The sequence below is a fragment of the Salarias fasciatus genome, chromosome 6 (genome assembly GCF_902148845.1).
Source record: "Salarias fasciatus chromosome 6, fSalaFa1.1, whole genome shotgun sequence".
NCBI lineage: Eukaryota > Metazoa > Chordata > Actinopteri > Blenniiformes > Blenniidae > Salarias > Salarias fasciatus.
This window is the reverse complement of record NC_043750.1, coordinates 29,030,059-29,050,841: the sequence shown is the minus strand read 5'-3', so window position 1 is coordinate 29,050,841 and position 20,783 is coordinate 29,030,059. Positions and strand designations below refer to the sequence as shown.

The 20,783-nt window shown below is 45.6% G+C and overlaps 1 protein-coding gene across 8 annotated transcripts in view; it reads left to right on the top strand.

The window, feature by feature from the left end:
- The window catches only part of add3a (adducin 3 (gamma) a), a 75,057-nt gene extending 54,875 nt beyond the window's left edge, over window positions 1-20,182 (top strand). For 5 of the 8 annotated variants that reach the window (XM_030093790.1, XM_030093791.1, XM_030093789.1 and 2 more), the window contains exons 3-16: window positions 717-855; window positions 1,469-1,620; window positions 2,132-2,212; window positions 5,507-5,656; window positions 5,932-6,075; window positions 6,690-6,788; window positions 7,600-7,776; window positions 8,802-9,053; window positions 9,206-9,310; window positions 10,346-10,432; window positions 10,869-10,892; window positions 11,464-11,587; window positions 14,441-14,533; window positions 17,253-20,182. In XM_030093790.1, coding sequence (XP_029949650.1) covers window positions 717-855; window positions 1,469-1,620; window positions 2,132-2,212; window positions 5,507-5,656; window positions 5,932-6,075; window positions 6,690-6,788; window positions 7,600-7,776; window positions 8,802-9,053; window positions 9,206-9,310; window positions 10,346-10,432; window positions 10,869-10,892; window positions 11,464-11,587; window positions 14,441-14,533; window positions 17,253-17,503 — 1,878 coding nt within the window. In that variant the 3' untranslated portion in view covers window positions 17,504-20,182. The remainder of the gene's footprint in view (window positions 1-716; window positions 856-1,468; window positions 1,621-2,131; window positions 2,213-5,506; window positions 5,657-5,931; window positions 6,076-6,689; window positions 6,789-7,599; window positions 7,777-8,801; window positions 9,054-9,205; window positions 9,311-10,345; window positions 10,433-10,868; window positions 10,893-11,463; window positions 11,588-14,440; window positions 14,534-17,252) is intronic. The other 3 variants (XM_030093792.1, XM_030093793.1, XM_030093794.1) reach the window with 3 other exon arrangements.
- Window positions 20,183-20,783: the final 601 nt, after the last annotated feature.

The window sequence follows — 20,783 nt, the reverse complement described above, 5'->3', positions numbered from 1 at the left end:
ACACAGTTGTTTTGTGAGGATGTTCTGGTTTTGCTCCAGAAGTCCAAAGACTTGCGTGTGGAGTTGATTAATGTCTCTGAATGTCCCGTAGCTGTGAAATGAAAGTGAGTGTGTCAGATGGATCATCTCTGTGACGGACCGTTGGTCTGTCCAGGGTCAGTTGCTTTCACCTGCAGTCATCAGATCAGCTCTGGTACCTTTCACCTGAAGGTGCATGAAGCCCTACAGAAGACGGATTAACGTTAAATTTCACATTCATGAAAAGAAAAATGGACATTGTTTCACATAGCTTTTCACTGCTTCTTTAGACTTCATATTTTCTAGAATCCTGAGTTCAGATTGGACATTTCATTGATCATCTGATAATTTTCTCTCAGAATATTGTTTTTTTCTTTATTTTGAGGCATCGCTGAAAGTTAAAGAAATTACTTTCATTGTTTCATAAGCTCAGTGATTGAACTCCCCAGCTGACTATAAGTGGTTTTTGAACTGTGGGAGGAAAATCATTAACTCACATACACACACACACACACGCACACGCGCGCACACACACAGAGCGAGCATGTCAACTCGACCCGGAAAGATCTCCAAGCAACCTGGATTCAAACCTCAGATGACATAACTCCCGTTGCTCTTGCTTTCCACTTCACGTTTGGTGAAATATTGAGTTGATGCGTGACGTTTCGTCTCTGTCCTCTGCTTGTCGTCTCTCCCAGGCTTTCAAAGAGGAGCTGGAGAGTCTGATCCAGGAGCAGCAGCGGAAGGGGAACAACCCCACGGGCCTGCTGGCCCTCAGGCAGATCGCCGACTTCTTCATGGCCAGCTCGGTGGCCGGCTTCAACACTTCCCCCCTCAGTGAGTACTCGCCGTGCCGCGGCCCCCGTTGCCCCGGGCAACCGGGCTCTCACCCTCAGCGGGGCGCGCCGCTCGCGCCCGGGGGTGGCGCCGCTTCAAACTGCGCCGCAAAAGAAAAGCGCCGCATCAGTATTCGGAGGCACGGGATCCGTACCCAAACGCCAGCCTTTGTGAGCTCGAGGGCACAAATAGTCTGAGACGACCCAACCCCAGACTCCGGAAGAGCCGCGCATACCGCACCGGGGTTCTGATCCTCCCTGAGTTCCGTCCAGGAGCCCATATGTGAAGTCTGCTTCCAATCACGGCGCTGGAATGCGCAGCTCACGCTGAATTGCACGTCAGAGACGGTCCAGAAGTTCAGCCGAACTCTTTCTTCCACCGTCTTCATCACAGACGCTTCCAGGAACGTGTCCATCAGAGCATTAAAGGAAGGAGCGTTGTTTGCATCCCTTCGCTGTGTGATTTAAGATTCAGACGCATCAAATCATCATCATATAAACATCCAGATGTGCGGTACAGATGTGTGGTCCTGAGTGGTTGCCACATGTGCCACCTGATCTACAAACACTCTTCTTTCTTTAATGCGCTCTCTCTTCCTCCTCTGATCACTCAGGTCTGGGGATGGTGACTCCCATCAACGACATGTACGGCGTGGAGTCGGCCACCCTGGTGAAAGGCGAGAAGCTGACGCGCTGCAAACTGGCCAGCCTCTACAGGCTGGTGGACCTCTTCAGCTGGGCTCATTTCGCCAACTCCTACATCACAGTAAGGCTGAATGAAACCTAAAACTAATCATCTACATGTGAGGCTGTTATAGGTCCCACTGAGTAAACATTGTTTAACCTGGTACCAGTGATTCTGGGAAAATATAGTGGTATTTGATTTGATTCAAAGGTTCCTCATCTGTTATCCAGAGCAGGAATGAACAATTCATTTTCCACAAATTATTGCCATATATTAAAAAAAAAAAACAGAAGTGATTTCACTTCACTTCTGCTCTCTATGAATCAGATTTCCAGCAGAAAGCAGTGTGCTGACAGATTGCTATCCTCAAACACAGTAAACTTTATTACATGGGAAAAAAAATCTGGATTTAGTTTTGAGTTAATTGAAAATGTAAAGCCTGTATAAACTCTCCATTCTGCAGTATTCTTTGGAAACAGTTGTCAGCTGTGGTAGGGCCTGAGCATTAACCTTACACGCTGAAACAGATGAAGCAGATGAAGTGTTTTTTTTGTGCGTCATGCTCACTAACCTCACCTTTTCCTCCTCCCAGGGCCGGGTCAGTAAGGAGCAGGACCACATCCTCATCATCCCCAGAGGCCTGTCGTTTGCTGAGGCGTCCGCCTCAAACCTGGTGAGGAGCGTGATCTACTGCCGTCTGTGCAGACTCACTTATTTCATCAACCTGCTAATTTCATTTCTCGCAACAAGCAAAACAAATCATAAATGTCAGCTTTCCTTTAATTTCATTTCCTTTAATTCTATGAAGGAGGAAAATAAGAGATGAGTGAGATTTCATCTAAATACATCAGATCACTCCTCTGTATGTGTGTGTGTGTGGTGTGTGTGTTCATCATGTCGGGTCTCACCGGGTCGACTCATGTTATCATTTGTCAGACATCAGGCTGCCTTCTCTGTGTCAATAAATACTGTCGCTGGTTCAGTTTGTCCGAGTTCAGAGAGTTCACGTGTCAGACGTCACATTACTGGGCTGTGCCACGTCAATAAATGTGCATTGTTGTGTATAATAGCTTTCCGGCAGCCCTGTTTCCTCTCCGCGATGTAACAACCTTTAATTCAGCTTCCGACTGTCTGGTTTGTTTCTATCTGATCAGATCGGTTTATTTCTGCTTGTTCCAGTTCAGCAGCACACAAAGTCTCTTCAGGCATCTAGAGATCTGGTTTCTATTGATGACTCTTGCTGGTTGAACTGAATTCTTTTGCTCTTGATGACATTTTTTCATTCTACTAATTGTGCTTTATTATGTTAAACTACCACCTGAAGTGTGTTGGAGTCTCAGTTGACCAGATCCTGATTCCTGACACACAGATGGAAATCATGTAGCTGAGCGCTTCTCGATCTCCCCTGACTGGGTTTGTTTTGCTGCCGGTCTGCCACCGCCCTGTTTATTGGTCTCTTCTATCTCCTTCCTTTTCTCCTTCTCCTCTTTCAGAGAGTTTTGACCCAGCGAGCCTTTCAGTTACACGGCTGAATTCAAGTGTTTAGAAAAGCAAAGAGATTGATGAAGGGGAATTCATGCGGGATGAAGAGTTGAGAGGTCACGTCAGGGTCAGCCGGGTGGGCTGCAGTCCGTCTCCATCTGTCCCTCAGTGGAGATGAAGTCCAGTCAGGTTGTAGAGCTTCCAGATTCACGTTTGAAACTACTATCAGCATGCTTAATATTCTCTTTACAAGATACTTTATTGACTCTCGAGCAGACCCCGGAAACTTCACATTCATGTAAATAACTGTTTATTTCAGTACTTTTTATCCAGTTTTTTAACTTATTACTATTACTTTGTTGTTCATTTCTGTTTTCGTCCCATTTAAACTTTCATTTTGGGATTTTATCTTTGTTTTAACGTTTCTTTTTTAAGTCTGAATGTTGTACTACGTTGGGTACTTATTTCATCTCTGCTTTTTATCTTTATTCTTCATCCTTTACAAGCCTTCGCTCTGGCTCTGTTTCCTTACGGCAGATGTGAGATAGCTGTCCTCGCTCTTTGCTGCCTTTCCAGTTTACTGTTTACTTTTTTCATTGTGTAAACCACTGTTTGCAGCATCGCTGTAAGAGAAGTTGCTTAGAAATCAGGATGGGTTTGGTTTGTGATCCTGTGTTTCCTGTGGCTTCACACATGAAAACGATCTGCAGACGACTGAAGGGAAAATGGTTTGAAATCAGCTTTTGAGGGCTGGAAGTTAAATGTAAACAAGTTGAAATTCAGCAAAAAAAGATGAGGTATTTTATATTAGATCCGTCCAGGAAATTGCGATGCTGCGACTTTCGGACAGACATTGTTTGAATTTAAATTATTTATCGAGAGTGGTGCCATCAGCCCTCAGTCACGAGGACAAAAATCCATATTTTTCAATCCATTGAATTAAAATAGTTTGCATTTTGAACCCGTGATAGTGGAATAGAATATTACGGTGTGTCAGCACAAAGGAAATACAATGACAAAAGACAATGAGAACTTTAGCAATTATACCATTTTATTACAATTTTTCTGGGTGCAGTGTAGGAAAAAGCCCTTTCGGTAGATCTCTGCTGTGGAGCCATCACTCCCCTCATCACCTCCTCCAGTCCTCTGCACCATCAAGCTGTGTCACATTTCAGATTCCTCCTGACGCGTCCTCTGACTTGTCTGTATAATTAGAGGTGCTGCATTTGTCCGGAGGGCCTCTTTGAGTGGCGGGCCGCGGCGGAGCGAACCGATAGCGCTCCGGACACGTGACGCAGCCCGGTCGATGTTCCATCGACAGACAGCTGGCCGGGTGTGTGGAGGTCACTCACGCTCCACTTCTGTCTTTTGTTTTTCTCTGCCGGCTGAATCATCATTTAAAGAGACTTTTTTTTTATGCTAATTTATTGGACAACACATTTTTTTGAGTTAATAACCAAACAAGACTTGCATTGCATTATTCTGTCAAACTAAAGAAAAGAAGTGTTTTTATCATTTAACAAAGCAAGAGTAACTCAGCAAACTGAAGTGATTTTATGGTTTTGTCCTAAAAATAGGTTTGACACATCCTAATGAATACAGAGACGAGAAAATGAATAAGAACAGGACAAATAAAAAGGAGAAATGAGACGATGAAGATGAGGAAAAGAACAAAAACGACTGACACAACAAAGCAGAAGAAAGAAAAAAAAAAAACCATGATGAATAATGAATTATCTTTAAAAAGCCTTTTTCAGAGACAAAGTGCTTTATGCAGCAACCAGAACAAAATATTAAAGAGGAATTTAGAATCCACGACAAAATCAATGAAAAACACATCATGAGGAACGTGACTGCGCAGTTGAAATATTTTCCTTAACTTTCAAAGGAAAAAAGGAGTAACTTTCGTCTGACCGAAGACTTTGCAGCGCACACTGCGTCCGTTGTCTGAAAACGGTCAGTGTCCTGATATCGTGCAGATTCCCGATCCTCTGCTCTTCGTTTGGTAGTTTTCATGATGGTTTAAAATTCAGGACTGTCACAGCAGTGTTCCGTCGTTCCAGAGATGTTCAGCTCGTAGTTCTTCACTCCAGGTCCTCGACCTCTGACCCTTCCTCTCCCCTCTCATTTAACTGTGATGCCTGATAATAAAGTTTTCATGGTGAAGGACGTGACGTCCAGTCTCTGGCTGTGTGGTGTTTCCTGGTAACGCTCCAGGTAATTTCCTGGAGAATTGTTGATAATGTGATTTCTGTGATCGCTCTCATTGATCTTTACCTGTTTGTGTCTTGTTCAGAGGGAGATTTACTGTGTTTGTGTGTCTGAATATATTTGATTTAACCGATTTACATGTTTCTCTGCACTTTCCTGATTTTATTTTTGATTTTTTTTTTTCCCCTTCTTTACTTTTTGCAAAGCTTCTATAACTTGACTTTTCTTGTATAAATCATACGCTGACTCTGTATTTCACCCCTGCTCTCCCCAGGTGAAGGTCAATATCATCGGGGACGTGATCGATCAGGGCTCCACCACGCTGAGAGTGGACCCGGCGGGCTTCAGCCCCCACGCCGCCATCTACTCCATGCGTCCAGACATCCGCTGCGTCATTCACGTGCACACTCCTGCCACGGCAGCCGTGAGTCCCCTGTGCATGCGACCGTATCAAAACCCTTTGTATATGTATATGTTTTACAGTTAAGTACATGTTCTGGCATTTTAAATGTAATTAATTATTATTAAAAAAAAACAAAGTAAGTAGTAATATTTCATGGCAGCTCAGAGGCTCCTTTCCTCATCCTTCAAAGTTTTTTTTTTTCCTCTCAGATCTTAAGAAACTGTGCAGCAGCCTCAGATCAGTCACAGCTTCTGATCTCTCTCCTGTCTTTCTTCTCGCCTCCCCTCCCTCTCCAGGTGTCCTCCATGAAGTGTGGCATCCTCCCCATCTCCCAGGAGGCTCTGATCTTGGGAGACATCGCCTACTACAACTACCAGGGCAGCCTGGACGACCCGGAGGAGCGCAGGGAGCTGCAGAAGGCGCTGGGGCCCACGGCAAAAGTAAGAGAGGACTGGGGGAAGCTTGAGAAAGTTTCTTACAACTGATGTTCTAACAGTTTTTTTTTTTTGTTTGTTTTTCAAAAAGCAGAAAAAAAAAACGTGAACTGAACTTTCCAGAAAGCTTAAATTAGCTTTGAAGCTCAGACTAATTTTATCTTAAAGTGTACACATGATATCCTGCAGTAGTTTCAAAAATATCCACGGGAAGACGTGTTCTATATTCTGTCCTTGACGTGGAGAAAGAAAAACGAGCTAATTATCAGGGTGGAGTGTTTTTAGAGCAGGAAGCAGTGAGAGGACAGTCGAACCAGCATATCCTGTTGGAATATCTGCAGCTCTCCTCCTTCCTCCTGTATTTTTGTCCTGGCACGTGGCCGCCGCCGCATGACCGTCTCTCCCTCTTGACTGGGTTTAAAAAAGAATCGGTGATCATCAGATCAGCCATTGATAAAACTGTGAGGAGTTTCCACAGTCATGAGTCTGCAGCCGTCGCCCGGGGGCTTTTGTCGGATTTTTAACGTCTCGATTTGGGCCTCATCTTCCCAGAATGTCTTCAGGATGTCTTTCACACCCGAGCAAAACGAACCTCTAACAAGTCAACTGTCTGTGTGCAGATTCTGGTGCTGAGGAATCACGGCGTGGTCGCTCTCGGGGAGACCATCGAAGAGGCCTTTCACTACATCTACAATGTCCACTACGCCTGTGAGATCCAGGTACGGAGAGGCCACAGCCGGCGTCCGTGCACACGCGCCAGCACGGCGGCGGCTTTCCCGCCGAATCTAAGCTCCCCTCAGCTGTCTGCACGTTTCCCAGACTCTATTTTAGCAGCAGTTCATGAACTCAGAATCTCTCGCCATGTGGAAAATGTTGGGGAAGCGTAGCTCTATCGGGAGTCTGAAGGAGGGAGGGGCAGTCTGATGTGTCGTCGACGTCGGTCTAAAGTCATTTTAATAGAAGGGTGTAGTTACTACTTTTGTTTTATGAGTCAGTTAAAAGACTGTAGAAGACAGCAGAAAGGATTTTCAAGGATACAGAAAGAATTCTGCTTTAGTGTGTTCTACAAATAATGTCCACACCTTTTGCACAATAGATGCATGTTAAAATCTTCCTTCATTTGGGAGCATCGGTGACGTATAAACTCTGTATTTGTGCTCCGCTCGGGATTTCTCTGTTTGTTTTTTGCCTCCTCTCGTGGATGTGGTGGATGTTTAGAGACGAAGATTTGCGTGTCGCCCCCTCCCTCTCTAGCAGGCAAACCAAATCTCCGGATTGACTCTCCCTGTTCAAGCAAAAGAAAACATTAATCCACCCCGCAAAGCCCGGCTTAATTTCTATAAATAAATCCCCCCCAGACATGTTTGTGGTATGTCGTGCAGCGTATATCCTGTGCTGGGATGGCGTTGGATTTGAGGGTTTCCCGTTCTGGTTTTGTTATTGGTGTCACAGACTTCCAGGCAACACAGTCATTCTGAAAGTTATTAACCTTTAAGTAATCGGATTACATGATTCTGTCCTGTGTTGCAGGTGAACGCTGTTTCGTGTGCTGGAGGTGTGGATAACCTCATTGTGCTGGACCCCGAGAAGTACAAAACGCGAGTGTTTGACTTGGCGTCGGCGTCTTCTATCGGCATGGGCGCTCAGTACAAGTGGAAGGTGGGCGAGCTGGAGTTCGAGTCTCTGATGAGGATGCTGGATAATCTGGTGAGTGTCACACCCGGACGATTGGCTCAGAGGGAAGTCATTCATTTGCTGGAGAATTAAGATTCTCTGATCATCTCCTCATCTCTGTGCGTCTCGACTCGGTTTCACTTCAAATGCTTATTTTTTTTGATGAAACACTGTTATGAAAAAAGAAAAATCTGAGATAGTGGTTAAACTTTCACCCCACGCTCTTCCGTTTTCCTCCAGCTTCCCTCCCGTCTTCGCTCTTCGTCAGCTCCTCTGTGAATCGTTGCCCTCCAGCTCACTGAAAGCCTCAACATCTCCTCGGCTTTCATACCGTCTCCTCTTTTCTCCCTCACTTCATAAACGCTGCATTTGTCTCAGATAAGCTCTTGGACTGTGGACAGAACTCAGACGCATCCAGGAAAAATAAGGAAAGGAAGCGCAATAGTTTCGCTCGACATTGAAATGCAGCAAAGACTCTCTTTTCTCTTCTGGTTGTGCGTGAGGCTGTAAAATAAGCAAAGATCAATTCAGCATTTTTCCACTGTTTTGAGATGAAAGGATGTTAAGGTCAAGCTGAAAGGTCAGTTTTGAGCGTGGGGTCGAGATGAAAAGAGAATTTTCTTGGGCCAAATGTGGAAACCTGTCAGAAAAACAACAACATCAACACAGAGCGAGAGGAAACAAGTCAGTGAGGGAAGAAAGATGCATGAAGCCAAAGTTAAGAGAAAGAAAGGGTTGGACAGGAAGTGACTCCCTGACTCTGTCCTGTGCTGCCAGGAACCCTGCGGTTCCCTGGCTCTGCCTCTTCTTCCCGACTGACTGAAACGCTGGAACATCCAGCACCACAGGAAGGAAAAGTCACATTTAATAATGTCACAAAGCCATGAAGATCATTAATGAAGGACAGTTAAATACATATCAAACAGGGCGTCCAGCTGAGCGGAGGCCATTGGTCCAACACAGACACACAACGTTCGTCTTGTTGAAAATGTGAGCAAACCAAGTTATTTCAGACAAAATAATCAACTCCGATCTGCTCGAACCCCCCTCCCCTCCAGGGCTACAGGACGGGCTACACGTACCGACACCCCATCGTCCGGGAGAAGCCCAGGCACAAGAGCGACGTGGAGATTCCCGCCACCGTCACGGCGTTCATGTTCGAGGAGGACGGCGAGGCCACCCGGCTGCCCTTCAAGTTCCTGCAGCAGCGGCAGCAGCGGGAGAAGACGCGCTGGCTCAACTCGCCCAACAGCTACACCAAGGTCAGCATCGAGGGAGGAGAGGACCGCTACAACAGCCGGACGACCACGGTGAGCAGCGTGCATCTGTGTGTGTGACTGGGAGGTCATGGTTACACACAACAGTGATTGTAAGATGCTCACTCAGCCTGACATCAGAGTGACATCTGGTGGTGAAGCAGGGAACTGCAGCGGTTTTGATCGTCGTCCTCTTTGTTTTGCAGTGGATGAAGGCGGAGGAGACGGGGACGCCGATCCGGATCGAGGACCCGAATCAGTTCGTGCCTCTGAACACAGACCCAACTGAGGTGCTGGTGAAGAGAAACAAAGTGAGTTTTTACAGTTTTCTTTTACTCGGCATGGATGGAGTCAAAGTTCTGGGAAATTAGCGGATTATTTGATAATCAGCTTAGCAAGTTTATCAAAAATTAAGAAAATAAATATCAAAGCAAAAGGAATTTTATTAAACTGCTGAATTTCCCTCTTTTTTTCCCATCGTTTTTCATATGTTACTGTAAATTTAACAATGTGTGAAACCCATTCATGTTTCCTCCTGATGTAAATATTTGTTGCCCATTGTTCCCTCTCTGGGTTTGGACTTTGCTTCCTTCCTGGATTGCTGGATTATGCCTGATCCTGGGGTTTTTGTTTGTTTATTACACACAAATCACAATCATTTCATGCCTTCTGCTTTGACCTGCTGCTCCGTGTGGGTCTGCTCCCCTGCGACCCGCCGCTCCATCCACTCGATGAGACACTCACAGATTAATGTCCGTAGTGGAATACAAGTGAAGAGCAGAGGAGGGATTATTTCTAATCCTAAATTCTTGACAGGGGTTTGTGGGGAAAAAAAAGCTATTGAAAACTGAATGGTGAGATTACAGTTGGCACTGCATGAATAATTTCAGGTTGCTTTGAGACAAGAGTCATTCTTCTGAGGATATTAGTATGAAGAATAGGATCAGGATTAAATTATTAATTACAAAGTGGAACATCTGAGTTTTTTTTTTTTTGAGTGGAGTTAAAAGAATTAAAGTTAAAATTAAACTCTTAACATCACTTTCAGTTTCAGTAAAACTGAATTAATTCAGGATTTCTGTGAGGTTTTGCATGATAAATACAGAAGCTTTCCAAATAATTTTTTAATGTAATGGTCATTAAAAACTAGCGATGGTTAAGCATTGGCCTTGAGTGTGGGAGAATCCAGGTCTGAATTCCAGCTGCAGGTCAAATACCAGCAGAAGCTGAAGCGGCGTGCTGCAGCGAGCTGTGAAAGGGATCAGCCGTATCAGCACTTCTCAGCGTCGTCGTTCAGTCCCAGCTCAGCTCTCCTGATCAGATCTTTGTGTTTGGTGCCGTCACAGATCAGAGAGCAGAACCGGTTCGATGTCATGTCTTCGGGGCCGCGCTCGCAGCACCTGGCAGGAATCCCCGTTGATCCTCCTCGGCGGGTGAGAATCTCCTCTTCCTCCAGTCTGTCAAAGTTCATCTGCAAAGAAAGAGGATTGTGTTTTAGGATGACTTTTAATCTCACTTTGAATAGTCTTTTAAACATAAAGTTTCAGGAAGAATGCAAAGAGAAAGGTGAACACGTTTGTCAGCATTTAGGTTTAAATTTTCTGAATAGTTTCATGAGCCAGAGAATTGTTCAGACACTCCAACACGTAAAAACAAGCATGAAGAGCTCAATACCAATGAAAACAGAAAACACAGCCTGTTTAATGACCCCTGCTGAACACTAGGTGGAGACAAGCGAGCATATTTCACAAACCCAAACAAGTTCCACATAAACCCAGCATTCAGCTCATACACATGGCCAGAGATCACACAGATATATTAACATATTTACAGCCTCTCATGCTTTGTGGTCGATGTTTTGTCTTGAAGGATCAGGTGCAGATTAAAGTTCTGGTAAATATTCACATGTTCTCTGATTGTTCCTGTTTTGCAGTGAATTTTTCATTCATTAAATTTTCTTTTAGAATCTTGTTTTTGACACTATTGTGCACATTTAAAAAAAAAAAACAAATCCACTGCATGCATCTTTTAAATCTTACTGTCATTCGCAACACGTCATTTTTCACCACATCCAGTTTCGATGTGACTGCTCTCAGAGCATGACTGCACATCTCAGCAGACACCAAGTGTCACCAGTGTGTTGCGTGTGCACGGGTTTGCTCCATAACGTGATGTTCACATCATATGTTCACGTCAAGACGGCGTTGGTGATTCTGTGTGCGGTGTGTGATGCAGCCGGCGCTCCGCTCTGTGGTTATGAGAGCAGCATTAGTCATGAGTGTACTCTTCACACACGGCGGGTGTTTTGGGCCTTTTGGTCGGTCTGTGACTAAGACAGAGATGTTTTTTTGTGTGTGTGTGTGCATGTCATTTTTGTGTGTGCGTGAGTGTGGCTCCAGATTGTTTCCGCGTGTGTGTTTGTGTGTATTTCAACGCCTCACCCCTCACCCGGTCTCCTCCCCAGCCATACGTGCCCACAGAGGAGGACCAGATGGCTCCCCTCCCTCCCAACCCCTTCAGTGAGCTGTCAGAGAAAGAGCTGGAGGAGTACCGCAAGAACGTGGAGAGGAGGCAACTGGGCCTCACCGGTACGACACACACACACACACACACACACACACACACACACACACACACACAGATGATTACATGTACTTAAACAAGCGAATAACCTTGTGTAAACACTTTAAGCTGCACTCAACGCAGACGATTTGTCCCTCAGCCCGTCTGGCCAATCTGTGAAGGTTCACTTAACCACGATATATTGACCAGGCTCAACACAAATCTGATCCAAATCAATACGCGGGCCACAATTTAACCGAGATTAGTTAGACTTTGCGCAAGAAACCAATACTGGCCTGTCAAAGCAGCTTCATTGCAGCAAATTGCATGAACTCAGACGCTTTTGTTTGAGTTTTCAGTGGATTAAATTTCACATGTTGTTTCTCCATTTGACGCTGCACTGCTTTTTAATAACTGCTGCTGGTCCAACATAAATCCCTGGTTTCAGCTCATTTGTACACTCGGTGCAATGAAATATGTTATCTGTGTAGCAGAATTAAAAAGCCTTCCCCCATGATCACCGTGGAACCACTTCTTATTGTTATCAGTGATGTGTCAATTTGTTTAAAAGGCTTTCAGATGTAGAGGAGATGTAAGCCGGGTACGCTCGTGTCCCGCTTCGGTTCTTAGCAACCTGCTGAGAAGAAACAGCTGGAGCAGATTTGAACTCGAGCTTAAAATAATCAGGATTCCCTCAAATTTGTTCTGCATCCGTCGGCTCCTCCTCGACTCTCCACTCGCCGATTGATCGCTGTTCAGCTCCGATGTATTTTTTGCTCGCTCTCGTCTTGGAACGCACGTCGGCGCGCCCCAGATCTGTTGCTCCGCCGTCACGGCGGGGGTCCCACTGGACACGGTGCAGATGGTATCAAACAAACCCACCGACAGCTCTGTAATTTCTAACGCGAGGGTTTCTCCCCACAGGCTCCACAGCTGTGTTAACCTTCACACACACACACACACACACACACACACACACACTCCAGTCAATGTTAATCATATTAGCCCTCTGTCTCGCTGCCTTTCACAGAGGTGGGGGACAGATCAATAGTGAGCAGATCGTGGTGATGGAGGCGGGGGTTGCCCACCAGCCTCGGCTCCCGTCACATTAGACCAGATTAAAACGTGCATTGACACGCGGGTGTGCATGTCAGCAATGTGTGTGTCCACGCGTTGTGTGTAGAGGTGGCCAAATGTTCCTATGTGGATATGAAACATGTTAGTGTGTGCGTGTGTGTGTGTGTGTGTGTGTGTGTGTGTGTGTGTGTGTGTGTGTGTGTGTGTGTGTGTGTGTGTGTGAGTGACTGAGACGGCAGAGCGAACAGGCAGCAGGTTTTACACCCGCCACATGAGCGGAGCCCGTTGCCATGACACTGTTGCCCCCGCAGCCCCATGAATCCCCGGTGACCAATCTGGATGCAAGCTGGAGACCGTCTGGAAAGTCCTGATACATCCCTGGCCACACACACACACACACACACACACACACACACACACACACACACACACACACACACACATACACACACACACACACACACACGCACGCACCAGTGTATCAGTTGTGCTTCCCAGTGTGTGTATATTAATGCCATAGTAACCAGAACGTTCATTTTCAGCTCCTGATGATCGTTCCTGCACATACGGTGAATTGTGTGACTATATTTACATTTCAGCTCTCAGTTCCACCTGCTGTAACTTTTTCATTCTAGGAAAATAAATTCCAAGAGGAGAAGCATCGAGATGATTACTCCTTCCTGACTAACGTGAACGTGAACTTTATTGCATGCGACTCCTTTTAACACACATGTGGACCACATGCTGGATCAGCCTGTTACACAACCGTCCTCCATACGCCATGCTGGAGGGAGTAGTGAGCGACTGAGACCGCTGCCAGCCCAATGTGGAACCTCCAGAGTGCTGATGAATGCACCAGAGTGATGCTGCGATGTATTTAACTCACACTAACCGCGGTTTGAGACCGATGGCGAGCTGCACTGTAACGTTTGCTGCTGCTGACTCTTTCTGTCCTGTGAGGCGCTCATTTAGATTGTTTGAGACTGACGGCAGGAAAAATTGGGGCTCTTTTAAAGATACCAGTGGGTTAAATTTGTCCAGGAAATCTCATAACTGCGAATATCATCAATTCATTTCCTCTGTACTTGATCTAGTTCAGAGTCATGTGAGACCTGAACCGATCTCCGCCTGACTGAAAGCAGGACACGCCGTGTGCAGGTCACTCCACACACCGTCAAATCAGACTCGGGTTCAGTTTACGGAGACCAGCTAACCTCAAACGCGAGCTTACAACTTGGCCTCCTGGACTCAGAGAATAATCTCACTGCAAGACAAGGGCTTGTCCTACAGTGAGATTATTCACTGCTCTAATAATACAAGTCACAGTTTCACTGCGTTGTGGCTTTTAATATAATCTTCTTACTTCGTGAAACCATTTCCTGTCATCAGTCTTTTGTGTATTTGGACAGTACAGAGGCTTTGAGCTGTTGTTTACGATCGCAGCGTCCGTCTGCTCACTGGACGGGACGTTACGGCGCTCGATCTGGAGCTCATGAGAGGAGACTGATAGCCAGCGACGAATGGCGTCCTCAAAGCCCCGCCGATCAGCAGACAAGGATTTTGGACGTTTTGCGGAAAAAGAAAGAAAAAAAAACAGCTGTGCATGGCCTGATTCTAACATGTGTGTGTTAACACTAATCTCTCAACCCCCCCCTCCTCTCCTGACCCCTCATCCCAAATCCCTCCAACCTCTCATCCCACTCACCCCTGCTGTCGACCCCCCCCCCACACACTGCAATCCCCTCATCCCCCCCGCATCCCCCTCACCTTCCTCCTCCTCCTCCTCCTCACCCTCCCTGCAGATGGCGAGCACGAGCTAACCTCCGACGACGGCTCCACTCTCTCTCAGTCTCTGTCTCTCACCCAGTCCCCGCAAAGCACTCCAGCTAAAGAAGGTACCGCTCACCCCCCAGAGAGAGAGAGAGAGAGAGAGAGAGATTCCTTTAAGATTCTTGTCTCTGCTGTCTGACAAAATCTCACCTGTTTTCACCGTGTGAGCATGAGCGTGCACGTTTAACCAAACAACAAGCTGAAGACTCCGCTGTGCTCTAAATGTATGTTGGAAGAGAGAGTCCTTAAATATCTGCAAAGCTTTTTCTTTTTCCTACATATTCAAGCTGTTTTGGAGACGGAGCGCTCACCACAGGAGCAAACTGCTTCCCTCACTTCAGCTGTTTTCAAAGCGCTGCGTTCAAAACTGTCAGATTTTTATCAACCCCGTTATTTTTTCAGGTTTGTCCCCCCTCCCCTCGGTTTCAGAGTGTAAATCAGGAGATGGCTTCAGAGTGTAAACACGTCAACATAGTGCTGTTGTTTATTCTGTGCGTGTAGAGCCTGAATGCAGAGATGAGGGGAAATAGTTTACCGGGAAAACACAAGTCGTGGATTTACAGTGGATGTCGTGTGAGAGCGTCTTTTAATTTCCCTCTTGCTCGATCCGATCATGAACAGAGGCATGTAAGAGTTGTGTTGATCCTCTCATTCACGATTGTGTAACTTCAGGCGCAAGAGAAAACAAGCGTCTTCCGCAGGTCTCTCCTTACACGCTCTCAGAGCTATTTTTTTTAAAAACAGATCGTCCTTTAGATGTCGTACATCACCGAGCTGCTGGAGCCGTAACGCGAGCGCGCAGTATTGTCACAACATGACACGATTCCTGCGTTCCTGGGACGTGGACGCACAGTGTGGGATCTGTTAACACATCAGGTCTTTTGCGTGACGCCTGAAGCGACTTGGTGCTCCTCCAACAAGCCCGGAGATCACAAAGGGTCTCTTTACAGGTTGTAAATAATAGGATTGACTTCCTGTCGGCTTCAAACACACAAAAAAAAAACCCACACAGTGACAATTAACCCACGGCAGCACACCGACTCCAGGGACCCATAATCTCTGACACTCCCGCCATGAGGTCGGCCTGTGGCGCTCAGACCAGGCCGGGCTGCTTTTTAATGTCACTCCATGTGGGGTTTTTTCTACTTCTTGTGCAGAGACAGAAATAAAGTCGCTGCAGCTGGAGTGTTTTAGTGTGTAACTGTGTACCAGTGGCCTGATTTCCCCCAACCCACGACTGTCATCCGGAGAAAAGGACGCGGCGGTGTTACGTGAGCAGTCATTCAGGAAGTGGGTGCAGGCGGCTGTTCGCAGCCTCGTTTGGTGAGGTTGAAAGGAGCACAGGCTCTCTGGGCCGTCGGGTCACCGGGGGTTTTTAGGTTATGAAATATGTAGAGCACAGGGACAGAATGTGACGGCGTGGAAATGGGAGTTCAACAGCGGGGTTTTAGGTGGAATTAGTGCGTTTGATACGTCCGACAGCAGCGCTTTTAGCCAGATATCCTGCAGGAGGCACGACGGTCGTGTGGATTATCCCGCCACTCTGTACTTAACCTATTGTGTCGCTGCCACTGAGAGCCGCCCGCAGCTTTTACCACGAGAGTCAGCGAGCTGTCAGACTGCGCCGGTCCTCAGTTCACCTCAGCGGCCCGGCCGATCGGACCTGCAGATCTCTGTTCGCCGCAAGAACAAGGAAATGCTTTTAGGGTGTGACGAATCTCATCCCAGCTCATCAGAAGTAGCAATTAACGAAGAATTTGCTCTTTGTTACTGTATGTAAGTGAGTTGAGAGCCAAGATTTCCTGCTTCAGTTTCCAAAAAAACTTTTAAAAATAAAATGTTGCTTTGTTTAAAGTACTTTTTATTGCGATTGAGAAAATACAATTTTCAGACTCGTACAAGTTGAATTATGGCGTGTGTGTGCCCATTTAAAAACATAGTATATTGATAATAGTAGTTATTCCAACACATATTTCCCCCCACAAGAACATTCGTGAAGCTTCAACAGTCCTTTTCTGTTATTGAGTCTTTATTTAAGTAAAGAAAGTAGTCTCTTTAACAAATTCATCTGTACTTGGAGGAAGTATTGCAGCTCTGTAGCTCACTATCGCCTGCCCAGGGTTATTTCTGGGACTGATTTTCACAGTTTGTACCTTGAAGTCACAAATGTCTCCACGCTGGGACTGCTGAGAACTATCTTATCAAAAACGTAATGTCATCACAGGCCGTTGCCTCGATAACAGGATGCCGTGTTAAAACAAGTCTCGGTGTCTCGCTGACATTTTGCTCTTCGGGTCATCGTGTCTCTTGTCAAGTGCGATGAGATATTCTGACGTTACAGTGGGATGGTGCAATACGTCTAGTAATTGCAGCACTTCGTATTCTCAATCTAAAAGAAAGGCGAAAACCACTAGAATCCTGTGAAATGCTGCGTTCCGTGGCTGTACTGTAGCTACACCTGTGTAGCTTCAGCTGGTCAAACACACACTGAATGACTGACTATAATGAAACAATAGTAGTCAATGGAGGGCAGGAGCCTGTAGTTGTTTATTGGTTGCGTTTGGTTTCTGTTAATCCATAAAGACACTAAGGCCCTGTTTACTGAAGGACGGGCTGAATATTTATCCTGAATTCGCTCAGTTCTGCTGACAGCAACATGTCTTGATCCTGTAGATACTGAAATATCACTGCACCTGCTTCAGCGTTGTCAAACACCTGCTGGATGAGCGCCGCCGCGGCCATCCGATAACCTGAGTCCTCACGCGGCCTCCGTCTCTCCCGCAGAGAACCACACGGGCCTGATGAACGGCAAAGACGGCCACGGCGACGCCGACGACGAGCTGTCGAAGCGCGTCAGCCAGCTGACCACCAGCGTGGAGAGCGTGGAGATCACGGTGCGGCCCGGCGAGAAGATCGAGGAGGCGCTGTCCCCCGAGAGCTCCCCCTCCAAGTCGCCCAACACCAAGAAGAAGAAGAAGTTCCGCACCCCGTCCTTCCTGAAGAAGAACAAGAAGAAAGAGAAGCTGGAGGCCTGAGGGCCAAACGCAGAGCGCCAGGCGGGGAGGGGAAAGATTCTGTTCAATGTTTTTATTTTGTCTTTGTCTCAATGTTCTGTCATGTTTTTAATTTTATTTGATTTTTTTTTTAACAAAAGATTTTAATGTGCAAAAAGAAAGGATTTAAGAAAAAAAAAAGGTTGGTTTGTAAGAAAAAGGAATATTTGGGTAATTAATGTGGGATTGTGGGTGGAGGTGTTGATCTGCAGCAGGTGTGTCGGCTCACCTGGTCACCTGCTCAGCCTCACTTCAGGCCATTTAAATCCTGAATAACTGGCTCCTCTTTTTTTTTTCCCAGGCTGACAGCAGAACTTGAAACCACTCGGTGTATTTCTTGCTTTGATGAAATGATTGGACTGCAGCACGAGTGTTGTGAAACTGCACCTGTTTGAAATGCATCCTCCCCTCCTCCTTTTCTCTCTCTGTTTTTTTTTTTTTTAAAGGTTTGTTTTTACATCTCTGCTGCCCGACTCTGAAATTTCAAGTCACACTGGAAAAAATGAAGAGAGAAAAAAAAAAAACAAGCAAACACCCAGCCGCAGGGGTTGGAGTGGATTTAATTGCTGTGAGAGACGTTTCTTCTCACTTTCTCCTGTAATTCAAGCTACTTCAGGCGAGGTCTTCTGACTCGAACCTTCAGCTGATTGCTGCTGAACCACACACACCAGTTCAAGGATTTTGTCGAGCAGGAATAGAGAGAATGAAAGCCGGCAGCCTGTTTCGCAAAATATTTATGTAGCATTTTCATATCTTCATCTCAATCTCACTTTGTGTGTTTTTCCAGTTTGTTTTTGCCTAATTGAATTGGAAGAATGAAAGAAAGGAAAAAAAACAAAAAAAAAAACAAAAAAACAATGTCATTTTAGTGAAGCGTCACATTCATTTATCGTTTGTCATCTCATGAAATTTGATCTTTTTTTATTGAGCACAGATTTGGTATTAGCGGACTCTGTTTTGTACTCGTTTCTACTCTTTTCCAGAGAACACCGATGTTACGCATGTTTTCTCCTGAACTTACTCGGCTGACTGACTTCTGTAGTGATGCCTGATCGCTCAAAGTATATTCTAATCTTCAGAATACACAAAGTTACTATATAACACAGATATATGAGAACTGGATATGTTGGCTATAGTTTTTTTAAACTATATATATTTTTTATTTTATTGTGCGGCACTTTTCTCGTGGTTATATAACACAGTTCGTAGTTTCAGATGGTTCAGCAGTGAAGGATGTTTTTTTTTTGTTTTGTTTTTTTTCTTCTGGGGGGGGGAATAAAAAGTTGTGCACGTAGCAAAGCGAGGCAGGTTGTCGGAGGAAGGCCAGGAAACAGAAAGTGAGACGAGTGAAGGACGGAGGAATTATCTTTCATTTGTGTCACGTGTGAGAGCCGCTTTGTGCTTCTCCACTCCACTCGTGTTCCTGCAGATGTGAGACCTTGTTAAAACTCTGGGCCGTCTCCAGCTGATCTTGGGTCACGAGGACCGGAGAGGTGGCGTCTTTGCTTGGTGTGTGTGTGTGTGTGTGTGTGTGTGTGTGTGTGCGTGCGTGTGTGTGTATTAAAGCCATATTGTAAGTTTTTCCTCCATTAATTTCAATAAGATGAGGGTTGCTGTTCCTCCTCTGCCTGCTCGGGCGTCTCGGACCCTTTAGAGAATCACCCCAGTGACTGCATCCACACCCCTCAGGCTCCTCAAGCTTTATTACACTTTTTGTTTTTTTGTTTTTTTCTTTTTTCCCAGTAGCTCCATTCACAGCAGCTACGCTTCCCCCCTTGATTTTTTTTTTTGTTTTCCTCCAAGAACTGGAACGTAACGAGGAGGTGGCGTGGAACATTCAGTTTTGATCCGATCACTCGGTCAATATCTCGGCGTCGGAAAACCTCCCCTCGTTGTAATTTCTCTCGTAAACACCGTCGTGTTGTAAATGTCAGATGACCCAGGGTTGAACTCTGAAAAGCCAAAGTGTGATGGGTTCCCACGTATCCTCCTCCCCCCGCCGTTTAACCAGATGTACCAATATCCCAGCGAGCAATGTGAAGTATTGGATTTAGTGGGAGAGGGGGGCCGGAGGGGGCCGGGGGGGGGGGGGGGGGGGGGGGGCTCGGGTGCATCTTTAGCTGTGTTAAATGGTAGCTTTCGGCTCTGGGCGAAGAGCTGAGGTCACACAACTGAGAGATGGAGAACGGGAGGTGCGAGTTTGGAAATGGAAGTGCATATGCGTGTAGTAGAGCGAGGCAGGCGGGAGAGACAGCCTGACACTAACGCACCAGGTTTTTATCACTCAGACTGTCTTTCTCTTTCAGACCATCTCTCCTGGAAATCTTTTTTTTTTCATCCTCCATTTGTGTCGCAGTATGCTTCTATTTTTTTCGTTTTTCATAGTTTGCAACAAGCACTAGACCTTTTTTTTTTTTTCCATTTTTATTCACCAGTTTATGAGCAGAAATTGCTCCCAGATGAACTGAATGTGCTTTGCATCCTTTTTATTTTCTCCTCTTCTGTTTTCCGACTGTTTTGCACCTTGCTTTACTAATGCCTCTCTATTCACATCTTGTTTTTGTTTTGTTTTGTTTTTTTTTTCTCCTGTTCTTAAACGAAAGAGCGAGTTTTGCTTTGGCATGCCAGAATGAGCCAAGCTACTTTTGTGACCTGTGAAAATCCTATATAAATGGTTATTCTAATGGAGTTGCTTTTAGATGTATTGCTAATCCGTGTAAATCACAAATAAAACTGTATTTTAAGAAATGGAAACTTTCACGTTTGTGCATCACAACTCATTTCATTCCAGTTCAGTTCAGCATAACTCATACACTCTTATTTTGCGTCACCATCATCATCATCGACCGGGAAGTTAAAGAATGAGCACAGATATAAATAGCTATATTTCATATTTACGTATTGAAGGAGCAGTGCTGGGAGAGAGCGTTTAGATGTTGAATGAGCAGGAACAAACCCGAACAGGTGCCTTTTGCTGTCTTTTCTCCTGTCGTGTCGTTTACATGTGAACTAAACTAGAAGCTAAAGGGGGGAAGTGTGAGTGTGAGATGTTTCAAACAGGCACAGGGATGTTAAATATTATAAATCATGGAATCGAGTAAGTGAGCACAGTGATGATTAATAATGTACTGCACTGGAATATGCATTACACCATAACCCTATGGCCTACATAAAGAAATGGATCATTTCTGAAATACATGAAAAGACATAGAGAGACAAATCTTTTCCTATTCAGAAAAATGTTCCCATTTTAAAAAAAAAA